A 27861-nucleotide genomic window follows, 5' to 3' on the forward strand; every position below is an offset into this window, starting at 1 on the left:
CAGAGTCATCCACAAACAAATCACTATTAATACAGTTGAATAAAGAGCTATAATGCTGTCGCCATAATGCCACAATATTATCAGCTCCTGAAGTTCCTTCTATAGAGCAGGGTAAGGAGGGTTTACTATTAGTGAGAGATCTCACCTCTTTCCAAAAATCATTAACATTGTTACACAGTAGCTTACTGGCCATGGAGTCTGCCCTCATAACTTGCTCATTTTTGCAGATGAAACGTACAGCATACTTATAGCTAGCATTAGTTGTGATTTTATGCTCAAGCTCAGGCCCCTGCCTAGTTCTTCCAGCTATAGCCCACAGTTTAAAGGCTTCTCTTGCGTCAGCATGGTACATTGCTACATGCTCATTCCAGCCTGGTCTGATATGAAATTTGCCCTTATACTTGTAGTGGGGTTTGCCACCTTCAACCAGGGCAGCCACAAAGTCGCGTCTCCAAAGTTTGCCACTCTGGCCGGGAGGTGGTTTCAATATTAGCTGGGTAAGTCCCCAAAAACGCCATCTCTGTGTGGCTAAATAGTTGTGCGGGTAACGCAGAATACGTCCTCGTCTGGACACCACTTTAGTCTAAACGTGTGCGTGCGTGTGTGCGTGCCCTGGCCCCGATCAGTCCAGCGGTCACTGAGATTACCTGCTCACCCACAGACAGAATACCTGCTCACCCACAGACAGAATACCTGCTCACCCACAGACAGATTACCTGCTCATCCACAGACAGATTCACAGACAGCACAATCTGTACTAATAATTCCCTGTATATAAAATGTGGTATTTGTTTGGTAAGTGTTTGGTTATTTCTTATTGTGGAACAAACCTTTTAATGGAGTCTTGTTTGTCTTTGTGTCTCCACCAGTCATGGCTGAGACAATATGGCTACCTGGCTCCCCTGGACAGTACGGACTCATCTAACCAGGATCTGTCTGAAGCCATCAGGGAGATGCAGAGGGTCTACAACCTGGAGGTCACTGGACTGTTGGACCAGCAAACCATCACGTATGTCTCCTACATCTACTCATGTAGCTCTTTGGTTTTGTCAACCATTCATTGCAACCTTCGCTAGAGCAATAAGCCACACAGAGCCTCTTGCTCTGAGACTCATACAGTATATTATTATAGAACAATAAGCCACACAGAGCCTCTTCCTCTGAGACTCATGCAGTATATTATTATAGAACAATAAGCCACACAGAGCCTCTTGCTCTGAGACTCATACAGTATATTATTATAGAGCATTAAGCCACACAGAGCCTCTTGCTCTGAGACTCATACAGTATATTATTATAGAGCAATAAGCCACACAGAGCCTCTTCCTCTGAGACTCATACAGTATATTATTATAGAGCAATAAGCCACACAGAGCCTCTTCCTCTGAGACTCATGCAGTATATTATTATAGAGCAATAAGCCACACAGAGCCTCTTCCTCTGAGACTCATACAGTATATTATTATAGAGCAATAAGCCACACAGAGCCTCTTCCTCTGAGACTCATGCAGTATATTATTATAGAGCAATAAGCCACACAGAGCCTCTTCCTCTGAGACTCATACAGTATATTATTATAGAGCAATAAGCCACACAGAGCCTCTTGCTCTGAGACTCATGCAGTATATTGCAGCTGGCAGTGCCGGCCCAGCCATCAGGCAGAGTAGGCAGTTGCCTAGGGGGCACCATGAGGGGAGGGGGGTGCCATGAGGGGAGGGGGGCACCATGAGGGGAGGGGGGAACCCACCAAGCAAGCATTTTAATTTGTATTATTATTTTCTTCTTCTTTTATTTATTTATTTTCTAACTCATATATATACATATTTTTATATAATTAATTGAAAAAGCTCCCACAAGTTTTGACAAATCTAAGTTTGGGGCATCACAAAACACCCTGACTGCACAGTGCACTGCACTACCCTGGCTAACAAGACCAATAAAGTTAAGGGGAAAAAAACACCTTAAATATTTTGTTTATTTTATAAAAAGGTTAATCTTTCACTCAATAAGGACTGCTCCCGTCACTAGTTAATGATGTTGTGTAGTCCAGCCCTATGAATGATGGTGGTGGGAGCATATATAGCAGGAATAGTAGGGGCCAAAATAGAGCCCTGGAGTGTCTGTCTGTCCAAGCACGAAAATAGTGTTTGTTCACCACCAAGTGTCACTGTTGAACAGCCTAACACACAGACACACACAGGTCAGGGAGGAGGGCTAGTACAGCACAGCACAGCACAGTACAGCACAGCCCAGCACAGCACAGCACAGCACAGCACAAGCACAAGCACAAGCACAAGCACAGCACAGCACAGCACCACTCAATTCAGACGGGTCTGATTAAAGAAGTCTGACATGGAGAGCTACATTTTAGGCTACTGAACAGTATATTCTAGTATTTTCAGCTCTAATGTCTCCTTGTCCCCGTCCCCCCTGTTCCCCCCTGTCAGAGCCATGAAGAGACCCCGCTGTGGCATTCCTGACAAGACCAACGTGGGGTCTCCACCCCCCAGCTACACAGCGGCTGGAACCAAGTGGGACAAGTATAACCTCACTTACAGGTACAAACAGAACAGTCAGTTAAAGTTCTGCATTTTGATTGGTCTTCAGGTATTTGTATTGATGTGACAATAATCTATACATCATCATGACACCTTATCATCTACCACAAAACTGGACACATTGGAGACTTTCCTAATATTGACCGAGACTTGATGAATGTCAGGCCAAACCTGAGCTGCAGTGCGGGGTTCCTTAGGGAAGTTCCTTAGGGCCTCTCCTATTTTCGATATTTACTAATGACTTACCTTTGGTATTGAATAAATCTAATGTAGTAATGTAATCGGATGACTCGACAATGTACAGTACAGCATCTACAGTAGGTGAATTAAATGATATGCTAAATTATTAAATAAAAGCAGTAGCGGATTGGGTTGATGAGAATAAATTAGTATTGAACATTACTAAAACCAAGTGCATGGTGTTTGGATCTAGACACAAGCTAGAGGGTGATCCTCAACTGAGCCTGTCACTTAGAAGCCAGTAGAACAGGTAACAGAGGCTAAACTACTTGGAGTGGTATTAGATCCTAAGCTTAATTGGACTAAACAAATTGACAATATAGTAACTAAAATGGGAAGAAGTATTGCCATAACCAGGAAATGTTCTAGCTACATAACACTAAACACTCGGAAAGCAGTAATTCAAGCTCTAGTGTTATCACATCTTGAGTATTGCCCAGTCATTTGGTCATCGGCTACAAAAACAGACATACAAAAATTACAAATAGCTCAAAACAAAGCTGCCAGATTAGCTCTCCAGTGTAGGACACATATTGCAGAAATGCACAGAAATCTATCATGGCTTACTGTTGAGAATAGATTACATTCACGTATTCTCACGTTTTTCAGAAATGTATTAATGGACAAAAAAGGTCAGGGGATCTTAGTATAATCTTATCTGACAGAAGGAATTTACTTTAAAGAAACAAGTTTTTTCTGTTTTTTGATGTTTGTTTCTGAACAAATATCAAATATTGGTTAACTTTTCTAATATTCTAGCCCAAAAAAGAAATCAGGACCATTCTTCAATTTTCGGACCGAACCTTGGTATTTTGGCACAACATGATCAACAGTAGGAATTGAATTTAAAAAAAACACCTTTTTCTGTTTTTTGATGTTTGTTTCTGAACAAATATTAAATATTGGTTCGTTTTTCTAATGTTCTAGCCTACAAGAGAAATCAGGACATGGCTTTGCTATTTTGGCATAATCTGATTGACAGTCAGAACTGATTAAAAAAAATAACAAATTTTCTCTGTTTTCTGATGTTTGCTTCAAAACAAACATCAAATATTGGTTCATTTTTCCAATTTTCTAGCACATACAAAATATCAGGACAATGCTCCAATTTCTGATTGTATCGACCCGTTTTGCCGGGATCTTAGTATAATCTGACCGACAATAGGAATTGAGTGGACGGTCAGGGGATTTTAGTATAATCTTATCTGACAGAAGGAATTGACTGTAAAGAAACAAGTTTTTGCTGTTTTTTGATGTTTGTTTCTGAACAAATATCAAATATTGGTTAACTTTTCTAATATTCTAGCCCACAAAAGAAATCAGGACCATGCTTCAATTTTCGGACCGAACCTTGGTATTTTGGCATAACCTGATCAACAGTAGGAATTGGATTTGAAAAAAACTATTTTTTTCTGTTTTTTTGTTTCTGATCAATTAAATTAAATATTGGTTCATTTTTCCAATTTTCTAGCACATACACAAGATCAGGACAATGCTTCAATTTCTGATTGTATTGACACCTTTTGCCGGGATCTTAGTATAATCTGATCGACAATAGGAATTGAGTGGACCACAAGTGTTCTCTGTTTTCTGATGTTTATTTCAGAACAAACATCAAACATTGGGTCATTTTCCCAATTTTCTAACCCACAAAAGAAATCAGGAAAATGTCATTCGTATTTTAAAAATAGGCCAAATATTCAATTTTCTAGCCCACAAACAAACCATCATCATCATTGTCACTTAGGTCACATGGTCTTCAACTTCACAATAAAAGCTGTGGTCTAGGCAGGCAGGCAGACAGACAGACAGACAGACAGACAGACATACAGTTTTATACCTCAATGTCATACACTAGGCTATAATAATAATAATAATAATATATATATTTATTTTTTCCAGATATTTTTGCGGCTTTCGCCTTAATTTTTATCTAACTATAAATGCACCACACGCGTGTGTGCGTGCGTGTGTGCGTGTGTGCGTGCGTGCGTGCGTAACTAACTCGACAACCCTTTGCCCCACCGACTTCAAATTTGACACAAGCGTTCCACACCACAACAGGGAGTGCAGTGACCAGCCTTGAGTCGGTGGCATGCACCGTTGTCCAGAAACCCCACAAAAGGCTCTGGTCAGGCTCTGCCAGTGGACCTAATGAGGCCAAGTCCCCTAACCTGTGCAATTTCCAGCCTTTGCGTCAACCAATTGATTGCCATGGCAACCCCACACCTGCCAATTGATTACTTAACCAGTTTGCACTCTTCAAATGAACCCTTACGGATCAATTTGGTTCCATTTATACTCTATCTCACACTCTGGGTGCTATCATTCAGTTTATTTTATAACACAAGGCGAAAATTACATGGGTCAATATATGAAGAAATACTCATTGACCCCTAAGCTCATATGTATCTGAGACCAGTCTTAGGCATATGCTAAAGGTCAGTTCAAGGTCCCTCCTCCACCCTCTCATCCAAGCAGGTGTCCAAGCAGGCAGCAGATATGGAAATGACACGTACCGTATCCCTCTCACCAGTGACCATGCAGCTGTTTGGTGCAAGGAATCGGATATCACATTTTCTAACTCAAAATAAAAGTTTACAGAAAAGAGTTTACTCTAGGTGTAGGGTATAGGTGACAAAAAACGGGAAAAAACAATAGTCTGGTTTCCTACAGCAACCACACTAATAATCATTATTTATTATTATTATTACTTTTATTATTTGTATTATTATAGCGACCGTAGGTTGCAGTTTATACTATGAAAACCTGCATCTCGCGTCCGTCGTGCCTCAAGACACACTCCATATAATTATGGCCAGTGCAGAATTCATTCCATATTTGTGCTGACCTCATCAAACCTTTAGATCTCCATATATGGACCTGACCTGTTCTGACATTCCATACACTCAATACACGCTCCATATATGGCGCGTGTCATGGAGAAGACTGGATCACCTAGATCTGCATGGACCCGGTCAGTAACCTGACCTCATGGACACCACCATAGATTAATAGTTGAGCTCCTGCTTTTTAACTGTGCAGTATAGAAGCTCTTTGCCCTTCTCACCCTCAGGGCGTCTTACTGGTAATTATTATTATTGGCTGGTAATCCAGTCTGGCAGTGTGCCGCGGGTTCGACTCCCGATCCCGACGGCCTTTACTGCATGATCACCCCCCCCATCTCTCCCCATTCCTGTCAGCCTACTGCCTATATACCTATCCCTCTATTAAAAAATCCCACCCGTGTAAAGTGAGGGGCGCTAATATATTAAAGTCTAACTCATGTTGATTAGGTGATGTAATGGTGATGTAAAACAAACAACACAAACATTAAACGCCATTAACAATAAAGAGACAATATGACGTAATGAGGCACATTATGGCGTAAAATTTCCCTTCATTGTCAATGGCGTTTACAAAACTTGAACTTGAAAATTGAATTAAAGACAAACATTAAACCTGTGTATAGGAGGGGCTAGCGCCCCTAAAAAAACTAGACCTGTACGCAGTGACGTAGACTCCGTGGGGGCGGCGGGGCTCGAGCCCCCATGATGAATTAGATCTGAATATGTAGGCCTACAGTATATTCGCCTAGTCGGTTCGTTCAAGGTTCAGGGTTCAAGGTTGTGCTTTATTGTTACATCTTGTGTACAGGTACATAAGAGTAAAACTTATTTTTGTTTGGCTTCCTTCAGACAATGCAGCAGCAAAAATATAATACGACATCAGAACAGCAAAACACAGCAAACAAAAAAGAATATAGAGTGCAAAGAAAGAGCAAAAATATAATACGACATCAAAACACAGCAAACAAAATAGAATTTAGTGCAAAAAAGAGCAAACAAGTGTAGAAAAAGAGTATCATATGTACATGTGCATGTTTTCCTTGTATAGGACAATTATTATTATTATAGTATTCTTTTATTATTATTATTATTTTTTAACTTCACAGTAGACTATGTTCAATATAAATATACAACAAAAACGTTTTAGAGAGGTGCAATTTGAGCTCAATAGTGCGAGGGCAAAGGGCAAGGGCAAAGGGCAAAAGGTGCGGGGGGGTGCTAGCGTTTTCCTTTTCCCTGATACACTTTGGTTCTTATCAGTTCGTTCATGTATCTGATTGTTCGGGGAAAGAAGCTTTTTTGCAGTCTATTTCCAGTGGCTTTGAGACTGCGAAACCGCTTCCCATGTGGTAGCATCTCAAACAGACTGCGGTTGGGATGACTTGGGTCCTTCATTATTCCTCGAGCTTTGCTGACACAGCGTTCATCGTACAGGGCTTGGATAGGGGGGAGAGCACATCTGCTGATGCGTTCGGCTGTCCGCACAACCCTTTGCAATGCTTTGCGGTTTAGGTCAGTGCAGTTGCCATACCAGGCCGTGAAGCAACCAGTCAGGATGCTCTCTGTGGTGCCTCTGTAGAAAGCTCTTAGAACTTTTGGACCCATTCCAGCTTTCTTCAGTTTTCTGAGAAAGAAGAGGCGTTGTTGTGCTTTCTTCACCACCCGCTCTGTCTGCACTGCCCAGGTGAGGTCCTCAGTAATGTGCACTCCCAGGAATTTGAACTCTCTGACCCTTTCCACTGCAGCACCTCCGATCTGGATAGGAGAGTGATCTCTGGGAGGCCTCCTGTAGTCAAAGATCAGCTCTTTTGTTTTGTCAATGTTGAGAGCCAGGTTGTTCTCTTGACACCATTGTGCCAGGTTTTCTACTTCCTTCCTGTACGCTGTTTCGTCGTCATCCGTGATCAAGCCTATGACTGTGGTGTCGTCTGCAAACTTGACCACTTGGTTTGAGTTGAACAAAGCCACGCAGTCGTGGGTGTACAGGGAGTAGAGAAGGGGGCTCAAAACGCATCCTTGAGGGGCTCCTGTGCTGAGGGTCAGGGGGGCAGAGAACTTTGTTCCCATCCGCACCACCTGACGGCGCTCTGACAGGAAGTTGAGGATCCAGCTGCAAAGGTTTGAGTTTAAACCCAGGCGCTTTAGCTTGAAGTCTAGTTTGAGGGGGATAATGGTGTTGAACGCTGAACTATAGTCGATGAACAGCATTCTCACATAAGACTTCTCCTTCTCAAGGTGTGAGAGGGTGGTGTGGAGTGATGTTGCAATGGCGTCGTCCGTGGATCTGTTCTGACGGTAGGCAAATTGCAGGGGGTCCAGTGTGGGTGGCAGCTTGCTGTTGATCATCTTTCTGACATGTTTTTCAAAGCATTTGCTCACAATGGGTGTGAGTGCGACCGGTCTCCAGTCATTTAACCCAGTTACTTTGCCTTTTTTAGGGACTGGGACAATGATTGCTGTTTTAAAGCATGCTCTCACGGAGAGATTGGTTGAAAATGTCTGTGAAGACACCGGCCAGCTGTGTTGCGCAGGCTTTGAGGACTCGCCCTGGGATCTCGTGCGGTCCTGCTGCTTTCCTGGTGTTGGTGTGCAGAAATGACAGACGAACATCAGCCTCCTCCAGAGGCTGTAGTGGGTCGTCCATCTGATGGCTATCTCTGCAACATTCCGTCACAGAGGTGTGAACGGCAGTTCCTTTGTTGAGAACCCAGGGGGTCAGACAGTGAGGCTGCTGGGGGGGAGGGGGGCAGCTTTCTCTGTGCTTCTTCAAACCTGAAATAGTAATTGTTCAACTGATCAGGGAGAGAAGGGGACAGGGCATTATCGTTTTTCGGGGGGGATTTAAAGTCAGTCAGGGTTTTCAGACCCTTCCACAGCTCCCTGCTGTTATTTGAAGCAAGGTGTTCTTCTACCTTCTTAGCATAATCCTTTTTGGTGGTTTTCAGTGTTTTGCGGAGGAAGTAGTGAGATCGTTTTTCCTCTTCCTTATCTCCAGATTTAAATGCAATGTCTCTCTGAGTTATGGCCCCACGCACAGTACTGTTTAACCATGGCTTATCGTTTGGGAAGACTCTGATGGTCTTAGTGGGGACTACATCATCAATGCATTTCTTGATCACTGACAGTACGGTGTCGGCATATTCATCAATATTTCCCTCTGCAGCCTCTTTAAACATTGACCAGTCCATGGACTCAAAACAGTCCTGTAGGGTAGAGTCAGACTCATCTGACCAGCGCTGGACTGTTTTCGTTATTGGAGGTGACTGCTTGACCTTTTGTTTATAAGCAGGCATAAGGAATACAGATGAATGGTCGGATTTGCCAAAAGCTGGGCGCACTAGTGATTTGTATGCCTGTTTTATAGATGTGTAGCAGTGATCCAATGTCTTGTCGAGGCGGGTTTTCACTGTAACATGCTGGTACATTTTAGGCATAACTTTTCGCAAGGATGCCTGATTAAAATCCCCCAGAACCACAAGCGATGCGTGAGGATGACGATTTTCAGCATCACTTATGGCCTTGTGCAGCTCCATACAGGCAAGCTCGGTGTTAGCTTTAGGGTGAATGTACACAGAAAATAGGATCACAGCTGAAAACTCTCTAGGCAGGAAATAGGGTCTACAGAGCAGAGCAAGGAATTCAATATCTGGAGAGCAAAACGTTTTCAGTTCGTGTACAGAGTTCTGATTACACCAATTGTCATTTATCATAAAACACACTCCCCCACCTTTTGATTTTCCGTTATACCATTGTCTCTGTCCATTCGAAACGTGGAAAAACCAGCCGGTGATGTTACTGGGTCGAGAGGCTTTAGGTGCGTTTCCGTTAGGCATATAACGTTGCATTGTTTTGTTTCCTTGTTGAATTTGATTCTGGCGCGGAGTAATTCCATTTTATTATCCAGGGAGTTGACGTTGGATAAAAGGATGCTGGGAAGAGGAGTTTTGTTTGGTCTTCGGTCGATCCGAGCCTGCAGTCCCGATCTCTTTCCTCGTCTGCGTTCTCGTTTTCTGCGGTCTTTTGTCGCTAGGCAACACGACGCTCCGGTCCGCGCTTCCTCGTCTCGTTCAAGCAACTTGTCCCAATATAAAAACTCCGGTTTACGTTGTGCGATCGCGGAAACTTTTAGACTCATAAGTGAGTCTCTGTCATAGCTCAACAAAGTAGCTCTTATGGAGCTTATACACATATAAAAAACACATAAAAAAAGTGAAAAGCTGCATTGTCCGAGCGGAGCACAAGACGAAGCAGCCGTACGTGGCGCCATCTTTCTTTGGACGTCCCGTTTGTACCGCCCCCATGACGATTATAAAAACATTTCATCTCTGCCTGTACGTGCCCGCTGGTCACCGGCCTACTTGGGAACGATGTAACTTGGGTACCTAATAATACCCGTTGTCATAGCACCGATTTCTCACATGGAGCTCTCTGTATCTGTCTGTCTGCCTGTGTCTGAAGAGTGCAAACTGACTGTGGAAAGTGGACTGGTTAATTAATCAATTGGCAGGTGTGGGGTTGCCATGGCAATCAATTGGTTGAGGCAGAGGCTGGAAATTACACAGGTTAGGGGACTTGGCCTCATTAGGTCCACTGGCAGAGCCTTTTGTGGTGTTTCTGGACAACGGTGCATGCCACCGACTCAAGGCTGGTCACTGCACTCCCTGTTGTGGTACGCTTGTGTCAAATTTGAAGTCGGTGGGGCAAAGGGTTGTCGAGTTACGCACGCACGCACGCACGCACGCACGCACGCACGCACGCACGCACGCACACACACACACACACGTGGTGCATTTATAGTTAGATACAAATTTAAACAAATTAAATGATATATATATATATATATATATATATATATATATATATTATTATAGCCTAGTGTATGGCATTGAGGTATAAAACTGTATGTCAATGTTCTAAGTGTCTGTCTGTCTGTCTGTCTGTCTGTCTGTCTGTCTGTCTGTCTGTCTGTCTGTCTGTCTGTCTGCCTGCCTGCCTGCCTGTCCGTTGACTAGACCACAGCTTTTATTGTGAAGTTGAAGACCATGTGACCTAAGTGACAATGATGATGATGGTTTGTTTGTTTGCGGGCTAGAAAATTGAATATTGGGCCTATTTTTAGCTTTTTTGTACTGGGGTGAAAATTTAAGAAAGTTCAAAATCAAATAATGGTAAAATACGAATGACATTTTCCTGATTTTTTTTGTGGGTTAGAAAATTGGGAAAATGACCCAATGTTTGATGTTTGTTCTGAAATAAACATCAGAAAACAGAGAACACTTGTGGTCCACTCAATTCCTATTGTCGATCAGATTATACTAATATCCCGGCAAAAGGTGTCGATACAATCAGAAATTGAAGCATTGTCCTGATCTTGTGTATGTGCTAGAAAATTGGAAAAATGAACCAATATTTAATATTTGATCAGAAACAAACATAAAAAAAACAGAAAAAATGTGTTTTTTTCAAATCCAATTCCTACTGTTGATCAGGTTTTATATCCATGTGAAAGTTCTGGCACAAAACGTGTATTTAGTCAATTATCTCCACTTTTTCAAGAGATGCACACGGACGTCTTTCTCTCCGGGCGAGGCGGGCCGAAATGATCGATGAACTGATTTTACGAATACGTCCTGTTTACCGCAGACGTCATCACCAATTGACAAGGGAAACACAAAAGTTTGGGTCACACAATTGGCAGGTGCCTTGCGATAGGTGCTGGGTAATTAATCACACCACCTGCCAATTGTGTGACCCAAACTGTTGTGTTTCCCTGGTCAATTGGTGATGACGTCTGCGGTAAACAGGACGTATTCGTAAAATCAGTTCATCGATCATTTCGGCCCGCCTCGCCCGGAGAGAAAGACGTCCGTGTGCATCTCTTGAAAAAGTGGAGATAATTGACTAAATACACGTTTTGTGCCAGAACTTTCACATGGATATAAAACTAGAGGACCATATTTCACTCCACGTTTTTGGAATTATTTAATGGGTGAGTACAAACGGAGCATTTATCACATTTAGGCCGCCAAGTTTACGTCCAACATGAAAGTAAGTGCGACCGTTCTATGGCTCTGTATGTGAAATACTGTATATACTGTATGGAACAACAAGAGCCGTTCTACAATTTACAATTTACAATTTAGGCATTTAGCAGACGCTCTTAATCCAGAGCGACTTACAATAGGCAAGAACAAAAAGCATGGGAATACATCACATATGTAAAAATGCATTTATCGCGAAACATGCGTAAGCTAAGACCGTGACTAGAACATATCTATATAATGACACTATACATATAAACTATAACTAGAACATATCTATATAATGACACTATACATATAAACTACACATATATGCTATACTATGCTGTACATATGTGACCTCTTCTATCCTGTCCTGCCTGCTGTCTCATCAAGTATACACAGAAGTCCAGGTTGGAGCAATAGTGTGGTTTAATCTGAGAAAACAGTTGGGACACACAACCACAGCTCAGACACAGTACAACACGTGGGCATCTCCCTCAGTATTGAGTTCCTCTGTACTGACATAGTGATCGTATAGTGGTTATTTTTTACATGAAATTTGACAACAATACAAAATAATAAAATACAGACATTTCCTTAAATACATATCAATTCAATGTCACTCAAATAAAGCAATGCATTACACACAACAGCAGAATAATTCCCCTCTAAAGCTCCATTTATATGTAAGTGAGAAGCAACAAGAAGTTTAGTGCCACCTGCTGAAATAAATGCAAAATGGCAGGTAGGCCTCTATTATGCAAATAATAGCAAAAGCACAACTAAACAATACAACAGATGCACATTGCACAGGACATACCTGAGAAAACAGTTGGGACACACAACCACAGCTCAGACACAGTACAACACGTGGGCATCTCCTGTTCAGACACAACATACTCCATGTCAGTGGATTCTTATGTAACACAGCACTTAGCAGAGTTAGCAGAGCTAGCTAACATGCTAAACGTTTTTTTAACAATGACATAAGCAATTCCATACCATGAAAAACAAAAACGAATGTTACTGGATAACATTATGTAAACATGAGTGCATATTTGGCCACTTATATGAAGCTTAGATGTTTGTAATTAATTTGTTTGTGCCTGAGCAAACAGGAGACCATCTTACCCTCAGTATTGAGTTCCTCTGTACTGAGGATTACCCACAATGCAACACAACATCTTCAAAATAAAATGTATTACATACAAAACGAAATAAATTAGCCATGGCTGTGTCCCAAGTTTAACATAATTGAACTATAAAGAAAGTATTTCTTAACACCGTTACATACACCCCCCTTAAATTATGTTAAATTCTCTTGCAAATCTCTCATCAACCAAAAAACATCTTGATCAGTGACCACCAAAAAAGAGTGAATGAAACAGAGCACCGACGTATTACAGTCAATACAACATCCTCCTGTAAGGAGTGCAAAAGAATAGGGCAACCCCACACTTCACACAGACCGATAGAAGATGCCATTTACACCTCCTGAACATCCTAGCCCACATTGCACACTTCAAACAAAAATGACAGTCACAAATCACTATCCCAAAACAAGGCCCATCAGAAAGCCAGACTTCCAACAAAAACAGAAAAAAAAACTCTTAAACCACAAACGTACTGTCAAAGCGGTTCAAAACAGAACTTGAAGGTGAGGTATCTTCAACCTCTTGTGGCGACATTTCACAAATTAATCTTTTAGGAGGTCTGACATGTCTCCCAACCCTGGTAGTGACCGCACCGGCTTGACCTGCACTTACACCCTGAGGCCGTGTGCAAACAGCATCCTGGCTAACATCATGTAAGAGATCCAAGTGAGACACACTGACCGAGTCTAGATCAGGTGAGTGAGCTACAACAACAGGGGAAGTGGCTGTCTCAGGAGCTACACTGACAGGGACTGAATCAGGAGAAGGGAATGTAACGGCAGTGACAGAGTCAGGGAAAGTGACTGCCTTGGTAGGGATGGGTTCAGGGGAAGGGACTGCGCCGGCTGGGATGGGGTCCGATCCATCAGGGGTATCGGCTATGTCACCAGAGAGGGAATCACTTCCTGCAGCCATGGAGAGAACTTCGTCCACATCACTCCCATCAACAGAGTCCTCAATTCCAGGAGTATTCATGAGCCAATCCATAGTCTGGACATTGCGATCCTCACCACCAGCTGCCACTGACTCCTGGCCACTTCCATCAGCCACGACACTGAGATCCGACCCAACAAGGGAGATCGGAGCTTCATCCTCATCCAAATTCAGGAAATTCACTGGGAGAAGAAGGTTCCTGTGAACAACTTTCTCCTTGCCTGTCTGCGCGTCTTTTATCCTGTACACGTTGATGTCAGGTCTCACTGACACAACGTCATAAGGAGCCGAGTCCCATCTGTCAGAGAGCTTCCTTTTGCCTTTTTCGCCACGAGTGGCTAGCAACACCCTATCACCCACAGCCAACGGAGAGCCTTTGACTCGGCGGTTGTATATTCTGGCGTGACGTGCTTGCTCCTGGAGGCTGTGTCTTCGAGCAATCTCTGCGGCTGCACACAAGTCCCGCCTCAAGCGAGAAACAAACTCAGTGCGGCTGACCACCTCGTCATCCTGGCGGACATGTTGGAACATGATGTCAATGGGGAGACGCGGGACTCGCCCGAACATCAGGAAGAAGGGGGCAAAGCCGGTTGTCTCGTGGACTGTACAGTTGTAGCAGAAGGTCAATGTCTGTAGCATCTGTGGCCATCTGGCTTTTGCTGTAGGGGGCAGGACTCTCAACATGTTCCCCAGTGTCCTGTTGAAACGTTCCGCAATACCATTACCCATTGGATGGTAAGGGGTGGTGCGAGACTTGTGAACTCCCGCCATCTCCAGAAGCTCTTTCATGAGCCTGCTCCCGAAGTTGGCACCCTGGTCTGAGTGGATCCTCTGGGGAAACCCATAAATACAGAAGAAACCATCCCACAACCGGCGGGCAACTTGCTTCGCAGACTGATTTCGACAGGGAAAGGCATGTGCCATCTTGGAGAAGTGGTCTGTTACCACCAAGACGTCAACTGTCTTCTTGTCACTCAGCTCGGCAGACCAGAAATCGATACACACCAATTCCATCGGTGCAGATGTCTGTATGCTCTCAAGGGGTGCACGGGCCTCGGGTTCAGGTGTTTTGCCAACGACACATCTCTCACATCGACGTACATGGTTGGCTATATCATTTTCCATTCCGATCCAGAAGAACCGTTCCCTAGCAAGGGAGAGGGTTCGTGCACGGCCCTGGTGACCAGCATTATCATGGACACCGCAGAGAACTTGACGTTTGAGGCTATCTGGCACAATGAACTGGAAGAGCTTCTTGTTGAGTCTAAGGTCCTTCTTCACCCTGTACAGGATCCCATCTTGCACCCGTAGCTTCTTCCAGTGTCTGAGGAGCTTGTTGACACAGTTAGGTTCAGATGCTGCCTCCCGTCTTGTAGCTCTTTTATGCCGCTGCACATAGAACATGACCCTGCTTATTGTGGCATCCTGCTCCTGAAGACTCAAGAGCTGGCTCTGGGGAATAACAGTGGAAGGGTCTTCTCCAGGCAACTGGGGCAGCGGCGGACCAGTACCGAGCAGACTGGTCATGCCACTGTCACCATGGGCAATCAACACTGCTGACACTTCTTCAGGGCTGATGGAGCTTGAGAGACAGCTTCAGCATCGGAATCAGATGATCTTGGTTCCACTTCCCGAACAGCTTGACAGTTGTTTGTCAGGCGAAAGGCATCCTGTACTGTACCCCTGACAACACCATTGACTTCATCCAACAGTGCGATGTAAGGCTCTTTCATCAGACGGTGACTGATACATGAACGAACAAATGGCTCGCGGCTGAGGGCATCGGCGACAATGTTCTTGACTCCTGGGACATACTTCAGATCGAAGTCGAACGCTGCTAGCTTCGCCACCCATCTTTGTTCACATGCGTCCAAGCGGGGCTTTGTCAAGATATAGGACAGCGGATTGTTATCCGTCCAGGCAGTAAAGTGCCTCCCCTTCAGCCAATGGCCAAACTTGTCACAAATGGCCCACTTCAACGCCAGAAATTCCAGCCTGTGCGCTGGGTAGTTAATCTGTGACCGGGACAGTGTCTTGCTGGCAAAGGCAACAGGTCGAGCAACAGTCTCACCTTGCGGAACTTGAGACAGGACTGCGCCAATTCCATCGAACGATGCGTCAACAGACAGAATGAAAGGCCCATTGAAGTCAGGGTGGGTTAAGGTGACACCATCGGCTAGCTCACTCTTCAGGGTCTCGAATGAGTCTTTGCATGCGGCAGTCCAGTGACTTGCCGTAAGCACTGGTGGAGCAGAGAATCGTTTCTTGGCCTTCCTGCCCTTCATAGTCTTCTGCACCTGCCGCCCAGAGAGGAGCTTGAACAAGGGCTTAGCTTTTGCAGAGCAATCAGAAATGAAGTGCTGATAATAGAAAATTAGGCCCAAGAAGGACCTTATCTTCTTCCAGGAAGGAGTGACACCGTCATTTTCCATCAGGTCAGCCTCTCCCACATCCATGATGGCCCTCATCTTGTCAGGGTCTTTCTTCACCCCATCTCCACAGATGACATGTCCCAGAAACTTTACTGATCTCCGCAAGAGATGACACTTCTTTGGGGCTAGCTTGAGCTTATTGTTCCTGAGACGGGAAAACACCATATCCAGACGCTCAAGAGCCAGCTGTTCGGTGGGGGCAAAGACCATTACGTCATCAAGATAACAGAGCAAACTGGTGAAGTTTTGATCCCCGAAGATCGACATCATCATCCGCATAAACGTCGCAGGACTGTTGGACAGACCTTGCGGCATCCTGTTATACTCGTGGAGGCCAAAGGGTGAAGAGAAGGCTGTGTACTTCTTGTGTTCCTCATAGAGTGGTACATTGTAGAAGCCAGACGTTAAGTCCATGGTAGAGAAGAAGACATTCCCTCCAAGCGCAGCGAGGGCATCTGCCTGGTGAGGCAGTGGGTGCGCGTCTTTCACTGTCTTTGCATTGAGGCTCCTGAAGTCAGTACAGATGCGGAGACTGCCATCCTTCTTCCACACTAAGACCAGGGGTGACGCGTACTCACTGTGCGATTTCCGGATAATGCCCCTTTCCTCCATGTCATTGAGAGCTGTTCTCAGCGTTTCGTACTGGCTGGGCGGTACCCGACGATAGGGTAAACGAAATGGCCTCTCATCCACAAGGCTAATCTTGTGGACAAAGTCTGTGGCCTCCCCGCAGTCCATCTTGTCTCTCGAGAACACACTCTCGTAGCTTTCAACAAGTCGCAGCAGTCTGTCTTTCCACATGTCTGACACCTCACAGGAGTTCAGGTTCAGGTCCTGCAGTCCCAGCTTGTTTAGAACATCGTCCATCTGTTCAGGAGACCTTGTTGCCACAGAGTGCTGTGTGACACTCTGCATATTAACAGAGACCTTGTCGGGTGGGGACAACTCCTCAACCGCAACACACGGGAACACATCCGCAATCTTGCTGTTCCTCTTCAGAATTACCGTCTCAGTGCTAGGATTGATCAGTTTCAGGGGCACCCACCTGTCCCCCCACAGTGGCGATATGACACGGCCCACCAACACATTCCTGGGCCTGGATCTCGACTGGGTTGCCTCAACAACTACTGTGCTCCCCACAGATATGGGTGCAGAGGCAGGAAGCTTGCCCCAAACAAGGTGTTCACACAATGGCTCAAGCATGACACTCTGTCTCAGTTTTACAGTGCCAACCTTGTCTGGCATGGGTCCTCCCTTCCACTTCTCAGAATTGGATAGAAAGGACAAGAACTGGTAGCACTCATCATCAGTGGCGTCAACTGGTGTAGCCAAAAGACTCCAATAGTTATCAGAACTCTTCATCTGACGTATAAGCACCTTAATAGCATTGCTGCCGACAATCATGTCGTCTGTTTGCCCTGGAATGACCAACGTCGGGATGAGCAGCTTGAAACCGTAGATGGCCACTTCCAAGTCATAAACTGCCGTCGGAGTGACATGGTGACCCCCAGCACCAATTACAACAATGTCATCAGCAGGACTTCTCTTAATGTCAGGGCAGTGTTGCAAAAGGCGTGCCACAGCAGCCTCACTCAAGGAGCATGCCATGGAGCCACTGTCAATCATGGCTTTCAGATCAACTGCATTAGCAGCACAAACATCAGTATAGAACAAACTGTCAGCTCTCTGAAGCCTGTGTGTCAACTGGAATATGGCAGTCTTCCCAGAGGCTGTGACAGAACAGAGAGAGTCATACACGGATTCCAAATCTTCATCATCACAGTTGGGAGGGTTACTGTCATGATCCACACTCTCCTCCCTTAAGTGCGGATCTGTCAGTTTCCCGACTGCTGATTGGAGGTTGGCAATGTGCTGTTAGGGCAATCACGTCTGGAGTGGTCTGGTGAATGGCATTGGAAGCAGAGTCTATGTTCACGGCAGTGAGTCAATGCAGAATGTGCAGCATCTTGACAAACAAAACCTCCAACCCTGGGGAGTCGTGGGCCAGACTGTCTGGTTGAACTTGGAAAGGGTCTTTGCTGCAGCACCTTCTCCAACATGCTGATAAGGCGGTTCAGGGCGTCAGGGTCAGTGGCCTGCGTCTGCATTGAGATCTGTCCCTCAGCAGGTAGTACAGGTGGTGGGACAGTAGCAAGAGCATTCACCGACACTCTTTCCTTGGGAGCCCTGCACATCACTGACGCAATTTCAGAATGATACTCGTTCAGAATATCTTGAACTTCATGAGCTGTCCACTTGTCTATTGTTTTCGACCTGAAGGTGATAGCAAGCTCAGTGGAGGGGCAGTTCTTTATGAACATACGTGTCACTTCAGTACTAGGGCTGTCCAGTGTCTTGCCCTGCTCCTTCAGACGCTCAGTGGCTAGGTCGACAGTGCGGTTCAGCCTGAGCCAGTAGTCAAACGCATCCTCACCCTTCTCAGGAAGTGTGGTGTAGAAGTCCGCCAACGGGAGAGATGAGCATGGGGCAGAATCAAAGTGCTTCCGCAGAAGGCCATAAACGGCGTCAGGGTTGCGGGTGATGTCGATATCACTGTTCCTGGTCCCAAACCTGACAACATCCTTGGCTTTGCCTCTGAGGTGAACGAGGATCTCCTCTGCTTGTTCCTCAGGCTGCAAATTACCCCTTTTAATGAAATTCCTCATGAGCTCCTCCCACTCCTGTATGGAAACAGAGTCCGAGCTGTCTCCCCTGAAGCATGGGGGCTCCTTCAGTTTCCGATGGGACACATATTGCAAATGGGAGACATCAAGTGCAGTTGTTGTAGACACATTGGCATGGTTAGGTGGAGGGGCAGCACTGTGCAAAGGGGTACTGACAAACACATTGGCATGGGCTGGCGAGGGGGCAGCACTGAGTAAGGGAGTACTGACAGACACATTGGCATGGGCTGGCGAAGGGGCAGCACTGTGTAAAGGGGTACCGACAAACGGACTGAGGTGAGACATAATGTCCTGTGCTACACGCTGACTGACCTGTTGAATTAATACATCACCCATCTGACTGACAATACTGGCAGCAATGGCATCAGGGGAATGGGTATGGGCAGGTAAATCTGTACTTTGGCTAGCTGGGGCAGGGGAACCTGTGCTTTGCCCGGCTGCAGCAGGGGAAGCTGTGTTTTGGCTAGCTGGGGTAGGGGCAACATTAGTACTGAGCAAAGAGGTCCCCGGTGCACTCTGATTACCCGACATCACAACACCACCCCCCTGAACAGGACTGTCAAACTGTAAATTCACAGGAGGCTTAAAACCCCTACCTCTGCCAACCCCAAAAGGAGTCACAAAAAATCCCCCCTTAGAATAACTCATGTCAACAATTAAGTGGAAAGTGCACAATATCACAAAATAAAAAAATGAAACTCAAAAAGGCTTGCACAGATAACTGGTAAAATAAAATAAATGTCCCCAATCTGAGTTCCTGACCACTAGCACTGTATCAAACCAACACGTCCACCTGACTTAATTGACTGTAGACGAACAGCAGCAGCAGAACAGTCCCGGATCGCTCTGTAGCATCCACAGCTCAACAGAAGAGTCTCGAGTCACGGCACCAATGTGACCTCTTCTATCCTGTCCTGCCTGCTGTCTCATCAAGTATACACAGAAGTCCAGGTTGGAGCAATAGTGTGGTTTAATCTGAGAAAACAGTTGGGACACACAACCACAGCTCAGACACAGTACAACACGTGGGCATCTCCCTCAGTATTGAGTTCCTCTGTACTGACATAGTGATCGTATAGTGGTTATTTTTTACATGAAATTTGACAACAATACAAAATAATAAAATACAGACATTTCCTTAAATACATATCAATTCAATGTCACTCAAATAAAGCAATGCATTACACACAACAGCAGAATAATTCCCCTCTAAAGCTCCATTTATATGTAAGTGAGAAGCAACAAGAAGTTTAGTGCCACCTGCTGAAATAAATGCAAAATGGCAGGTAGGCCTCTATTATGCAAATAATAGCAAAAGCACAACTAAACAATACAACAGATGCACATTGCACAGGACATACCTGAGAAAACAGTTGGGACACACAACCACAGCTCAGACACAGTACAACACGTGGGCATCTCCTGTTCAGACACAACATACTCCATGTCAGTGGATTCTTATGTAACACAGCACTTAGCAGAGTTAGCAGAGCTAGCTAACATGCTAAACGTTTTTTTAACAATGACATAAGCAATTCCATACCATGAAAAACAAAAACGAATGTTACTGGATAACATTATGTAAACATGAGTGCATATTTGGCCACTTATATGAAGCTTAGATGTTTGTAATTAATTTGTTTGTGCCTGAGCAAACAGGAGACCATCTTACCCTCAGTATTGAGTTCCTCTGTACTGAGGATTACCCACAATGCAACACAACATCTTCAAAATAAAATGTATTACATACAAAACGAAATAAATTAGCCATGGCTGTGTCCCAAGTTTAACATAATTGAACTATAAAGAAAGTATTTCTTAACACCGTTACACATATATACTATGTTCTAGGGCTAGGAATGCACTACCAAAGTGTATAACCAATACAAATACAAAATTCATCTTTAAAATCAAGTTAAAAGAACACCTTATGTAAGCCATTCTGTAGTAACCCTGGGAAAAAATAATAATTCAAATGTATAATTTGTTGAAAGTGATTTTTGCTATGTTTTTTATTTCTTCTATGTTTTTTATTTCTTATTTTATCGTTTATTTTTACTATGTTTTATTTTGAGTTAGTGTTTGTAAACAATTGTAAGTATTGCCTTTGTTAAATGTAAACTGTTTGTCTGTGTCGGACCCCACAGGAAGACTAGCTTTATGGACCCCAGGAAGACTATAGCTTTATGGACCCCAGGAAGACTAGCTTGGGGATCCTTATAAACAATATACAATAAACCGGCCAAACCGGCCAAACCCAAACCTTGTTTTGTCTTCCTGTGGGATTACTGTGGGGTTAGTTAGGGAATGTAACTTGGACACTTGGACAGCTTTGCTTAGTTTGTCTCTCTTTGCCTCTAGTATTGAGACCTTTGCACCTAAAATCGCATGGCAGGACACATCCAAGGCCATCCGTAGAGCCTTCAAAGTCTGGAAGGATGTCAGTCGGCTCACCTTTGAGGAAATCCCCTACGATGACATCCATTACGGCCGCCGCGATACGGCCGACATCATGATCTCCTTCCACGCCGGTCCTCACAAAGGCCATACATTTATATCATCGGACCTGGCACATGCCTCCACCCCCAAGCCTTTCAGGAAAGGTTATGTGCACTTCAACACAGACTGGCAATGGAGCGTCACCAACCAGCATGTGCAAGGTAAGAGATGGTGCCACCTGGACACGAAGTGAGCTTTGCACCATGGAGACAACCAGAATTAGTTGAAGGGGCTTTTGTTCATTTGTTACAATGAACAGGACACTTCAACTGAAATTAAGTGAGATTTAACATGATATCAATGAGTGCTTAGTTGTTTTAAAGATGTTTTTAGTTCAGCTGTAATGCTACAGAACAGTGCATGGTGCGCAACTGCATCTCATTCATTGCATTCCTTTTGTATGGATGCAAACAAATAAAAAACACATCATTACTTTGCAAACTAAGAATGAAAATCAGATCAACAATAAGATGACTACTCTGCAGTATTCTTCCTGGTTTATATTAACCGATTACGCCTAAAGTGACAAACAAGGTCTGAGTATCAAGGGAAAATAATCAAATATACTGCACTCTTTTATACAATATTCACCTACCAGGGGCATTGCACAGCCTGCAACCTGTCATTGTCACAACCCGGACCGAAGGAGTAATAAAACCCCTGCTAGTTGGCTTTTATAGCGAGTCAACAATTTAGGAAGCAGGAAGTGGGAGGAGCTCTGGCCTGCATCTCAACAGTAGCCCAGGAGGGACATTCCCGACTGGCTACATCTACCCCCGGGTTCTTGAATTGGCGGCCCGACAATTGGTTACAACCAGGGTCTGAAAAGTGGTGTAATGGAATTGCTAACACCCAGTATCTGCAGATTTGTAGCCCCATTTGCGCCCCTCACTGTGGCTGGTAGTGTTCGGGTGTCTACTGGATGTCTCCCGGTTGAACCTTCTACTCCTTCCTCTGGGAGTGGTTCGCAAGATGGGTGTGTCTTGGTGGCAATACATCTCCCCGAGCTCTCTCTTTCCGTTGGGCTGGTGCCTGCTTCATCTTATCCCGGGCACTCTCCACTGCCACTTGCAGTCGTGGCTGATGCTCTTGAACCCAGTCACAGACTTCGCCTGTAGTTGGTTTGTCCACTCGGCCTAGCAGGAAATCTACAGGCAGGTTAGGTTCACGGCCAGTGACACTGCACCTCTCACATGTTTTGCACCAGTCTTTAATCATGTTTACCATACCTGGCCAATAACATCGCTGCCGAATCAGTTCTGTAGTGCGTTCTATACCTTGATGGCCGTGGTGGGTATGCAGTTGACGGAATACTTCTTCTTTCAGCCCCTCTGGGAGCACCAGCTGGTACACAAACTCTCCACCATCAGGCCGTTGGTATGTTCTATACAGGAGCCCGTCTTTCACTGAGAGCCGGTTCCACTGGCGGAGCAGCCTTAATGTTGTAGGCTGGAGTCCCCGTTTCCTCACCCGGCCTGGCATCCGTCATGGCTGGTAAAACAGAAGGACCTGGCTAATGTCTGTGTCGTCGGCCTGAAGTGCCATCAGGTCATCAGTTGATTGTTTTAGAACAGCACTGATGGAATGTTGGACTGTCGACCCGGCCTCCACGACAGCCCCCTGGGCCTGATGGCGAAGAGCAGGCTCAGGCTGTCTGCGTTGAGGAACTACATTGCCAACCTCAGCCGCTGAACCCCTCCTAACATCTGCACCTATAGGCTGAAGGACATGCAGATATCTGCGCCGATCACCATACCAGCATCTTCCGTTCTGGAAGTACCAGCATATTTGGTCTGGTGGTGGAGCTGGCCATTTAGTAGGATTTAAACATTTTGACTCTACCGATACATCTCCCAAGCGAGCATTAACCTCCGGACAAGGTGCAACCAGATTGGGGGGAATGGTTAGGAAATCTGAGCCGGTGTAATCCCCACCTGATGTTTGAGTAGCAGGGGGCCTGGGGGCTGCCTGCAGTGCAAGTAGAAGCTCAGTCAAATATATTAAGCTGCTCTTCTTGGTTCTGCAACATGCATTTTAATGCAGCAATTTCGGTGTTAGCGGAACTAGTAGGTGTCTTACTTTCAAAATGCTGCATAGCCCTAAAGGATGGGACTGAGTTAGCCTGATTATCAGACTGTAGCTTTCTTGAAGCTTCAGTCTGACATTGTCTCCTGTCTGAGCGATTTCAAGGGGGAGGGGATTAGAATTTCCCTCAACCAGTAGCCATTGGTGTTGTTTTTCCCTCCTTCCTCTGTGTGTTGCGCTGTGTGTTGCGCTGTGTGATGACGCACACCGATTCTCATTGTATAATACATTTTTGTACCGAATAAATTATAGGTTCACAGTGCAAAGGTTCACAGCCCAAATACCCCGCCCACTCTCTTAGTGGACTGCGTCTCTTGGTCTGGATCCAGGCTAGGACTGAGTAGCTCCTACCCCTTTGTTCCTCGGGTCGCCCCTCCCGCTCCCAGCGAATGGCCTCTCCTCTTACATCAAGGAGGCTGTAATCAGGATGTTGCCGAACCACTCGTTTTAACTCCCTGTGAAGGTTAGAGTCAAGAACATGTTCAACAAACTGATCTCTAAGGAGGGTTGGGACCCCCTGCATTTCCCTTGGGGCACAGCGTTCCACCTGTTCCATGAAGCAATGCAAAGCATGTGAAAACTCTTGAAGAGTTTCCCCTTCCTGCTGTTTCCTAGAAAAGAAACTCTGTTGCAAGGAAACATGAGATTTTAAACAACCATACATATCTTCAAGAATAGTTAAAAATGTCATAGGATCCTCCCTTTCTGCCCTAGGTCGATACCTAATCTCATTTTTTGCTGCCCCCTCCAGGTGGTCATATATCAAATATGCTTGGTCAACAGGTCTCAAGCGTCTTGTTCTCAAAGTAGCCCTCATCTCCTCCATCCAATCCTCCACTGGAATCCCAGATGTCCCCCTAAAGACTGGACATCTACGTTCCCTGTGTACTAGTTACATATTACTGTAATATTATTACTTTTTCCAGTAACGAGTAGTATAACGAATTACTCTGCAGAAATAGTAATATAGTAACTATTTACTCCGCCAAAACACGCTTCGTTACTCCTTACTTTCACTTACAAATGAGCGTCATTTGTTTTGGTTCATTCGTTCGGTTATGCACTCATAGTAGATGGTTGTCGCATGGCATGCAAAAATAGAACAGATCTACAAGCTATCAACGGGTAAAAACAGACATGCATTGTAGCTTGTAGATCTGTTTTTGTTGGCCTGCACAGCCTGCGCACAGTTATGACGTAGCGTATGCGTCTGGGGTCTCAGACTCGCTTCACTTCCAAACAACAACAGACAGACAGAGACCATGACAGAGAAATGTATCGGTATTATTTTGTCTGTCAAAGATGCCAAGTATATTAATGTCTGTTGTAAACTTTGCGTGTGCAAAAAAACACTTTGTCTAAACGTGTTTTAGACAAAGTGTAAGGCAAAACAGACTGGATTTGATCCGCCAGGACATTAAATGGAGACTATCTGAAGAATTGGCTCGTCACTGGGTGTATTGTTGTAGACATGAACAGTTGACTCTGCCTCGTTTAGATCCATCATGGTCCGGAGCGGTTGCGCAAAGACCCGCCCGGAGGCAGCACTGTTTAATGCAATGTATTTGCATTTGTGTGTTTAATATAGTTTTTTTTGTTGAATTACTCATGCCAAAGTTGTAAAAGTCAACAGTATGTATATCCATAAAATAAGCAAGCATCACGCTAGCGGACAATACACTAGTTCTGTCTTTCAATCATTTTATTATTATATACTACTTAAATTGGACGTGAGTCAACAGTCTGTCTTGAGAGGCTGCCTCAAAAAGGTCAGAGACTGTTGCTTTATTTTATTGTTTGTTATTTATGTATACAATACTGTCCGTTTTGAGATGCTGCAGCCATGTGTGTGCAGTTCAGATTGTTGATGTTGAATTCCAAATGTGGAATATGCAGCATAAAAAGGCTGATGAGACTGTTGACTATTTTGGTTTTATATCCTGCAATTATTCAGTTTGGCTGATTGGAGACTTCTTATTCCAATCAATTGGATTCAGTTGTAAAAGGAGCTGGCTAAACAGATTGTGTTCTTTTTGCGGGTGGAAGGGGCCCGGTTGAAAAGTAAAGTAATAGTAATAAAGTAATATGTAACAGTATTACTCTTGATTCCAAGTAATAAGTAATGTAATAGTATTACTTTTTCTAAGGAGTAATAAGTAAAGTAAAGATATTACCCAATATTGCCCAACACTGCTCAACTCACAATCCGATTCGTATCACGATATGAGGTTCACGATACGATTTTTCACGATATTTTAAACAAAGCTTTTTCACATTTTCTATTTAACTACATTGCAAAAGAAGTAGCATTACTTTTGACAGTGCAGAAACATAATTGCCTTCCTTGATGTATTAATGAGCATCACCTGGGCACAGTCACAGACACACAGCTCCCCTCTACAGTGCTCTACTACTGAAAGTGACTCAGTCATTTCTCTCCAAAAGCACATGAATATGATGGGATATGATTAAAGCTCACATTGCATATCACACACACCATAATTCACTAGCCCCCCCTAAAAAATAAATACAACAAAAATGCAATAAATCGATTCGTATCGTCAGGATTAATATCGATATATATCGATATACGATATATCGTTACATGCCTAGTGATGAGTCATAGCTATCATATTATTAAGCTCTAAACGTGGCCTTTCATCTCAATCTGAGCCCTAAAAATGCCGTAGATCGCATGCGCATACACTGCGCACGCATTGCGCGCGCAGTGCATACGCAGTGCGTGCGCAGCGCGTACAAGGAGATTTTGGATATTCGATGACGTCACACCATGGGAGCCACCGGAGGCCAACGATGGATGCTAATGTAAACAGCTAACAGACATTCGATTCGATACGATTTTCGATACGATTCAATGGATATTTTTCAAAACCTCCTATTTCCAGCACAGAGCGCTGTGTGATCATTAATTTAGGCTAATGTTTTTTTTTTTTACTAATAACAAATGAGAATGAGAATAGCATCAACAATATAAACTTTGGGTTTTATGTCCTCACATCATTTTGAGATGTTTCTTTAAGATGATGAGATAGATTACATTATTGTTAAGCTCTACTCTAAGTAACTAAATAAAATAAAAAGTAAATAATAAGGCTGCTCAATTAAAAATGTTAATCTAATTAGAGGCCTTATAATTAATTAATCTCAATAAATCACATTTTAATTTCAATATAACAGTGAATAACATTTTTTTCAAAGGTATGCCAGTGAATCAATGAATAGTGACTACAGATTAAGCAATAAAACATTGTTTTTGTGCTTGAGGCTTTGATCTCACCAGCAGGGGGTTTCAGATATCTGTTCTCCCTGATGGATGATTCAAAATTCAGATCAAAAGAGAAGCTCCCACCAGGTCTTAAGTACCCACAGAGTAAGAAAGACAGAACAGAGAAAAAACAAGATACAATGCAGACACAAAAAACACAGAAAGGCAGAGTGATACAAAAGGAGTGAGAATGAAAGAGACAGTTTTAAGGAGTTAGAAAATAATAAGTGCGAAAAGAACAGAGTGTGTTTCTCTACCTGTGTGTGTGTATGCAGAGTTTCAAAGTTTAAAACAGCTGTGGAGCTGTTTTTCACCTTGTCTTCACTCCACTCCGCGATTGTACACAACCATACTATATAATAATATAAACAGCGATATAAACGGCTTCTTCCTTTGGGTGAATTTGGGTGTGTTGTTGTTGTCTGCTCTGAGCCTCTGATGATGCCACCGCAATGAGCTACAGGCTGGGTTGGTTGTGCACCGGCATATAAGTCCGACAGGCTGCTGTAACTCGTCCTGTGAGAAACGTTCCGGGGTGAATAAACGGACGGCCGTGCGCATGGTGATTTCGATTTGATTTCGATTCGAATCGAGAATCGTGACAGCCTTATAAAATACTAATTCATTCTAGATTCATAGACATTAAAGAAACCAGAGATTTCTCGGGTTGGCACACGAGGTTGCAAGCAAGAAAGCAGAGACACTGCGGGTCTGGCATATATTGTGATATAGTGCTTACGTTGCGGAAATTTGCACTAATTTATCTTCTGTTCTGCGGTCCCCCCCCCCCCCCCCCCCCCCCCCGCCCCTCAAATAATCTCTCAAGAGAAGAATCTGCCAGCACCACTTCCCTAATCATGTAGGAGGAGGTGGTGCCCCAGACGCAAAAACAAATGGATAACAAAAACTTATTTTATTTTACTGAAGTAGTTCTTCTTCCATCCATCCAGGTTTCTACAATGTGTTTCTGGTAGCGGTCCATGAGCTGGGCCACAGCCTGGGTCTGGGTCACTCCGACAACACATCGTCCATCATGCATAAAGACTACAAATGGATGGACACTGATGACTTCCAGCTGCCAGCAGATGACCGCCAGGGGATTCAAGACCTCTACGGAT

The 27861-nt window shown here is 44.3% G+C and overlaps 1 protein-coding gene across 1 annotated transcript; it reads left to right on the forward strand.

The window, feature by feature from the left end:
* Window positions 1–869: 869 nt before the first annotated feature.
* Window positions 870–27861, forward strand: LOC306918409 (matrix metalloproteinase-15-like; the record flags this gene model as incomplete). The annotated part of the gene is made up of 5 exons (XM_079531312.1): window positions 870–1009; window positions 2448–2490; window positions 2533–2558; window positions 21235–21533; window positions 27694–27861. Coding segments are annotated over 5 exons (676 nt in total), but the record flags the coding sequence as incomplete, so codon positions are not given.

This window comes from Electrona antarctica, assembly GCF_951216825.1.
Source record: "Electrona antarctica genome assembly, contig: scaffold_758, whole genome shotgun sequence".
Taxonomy (NCBI): domain Eukaryota; kingdom Metazoa; phylum Chordata; class Actinopteri; order Myctophiformes; family Myctophidae; genus Electrona; species Electrona antarctica.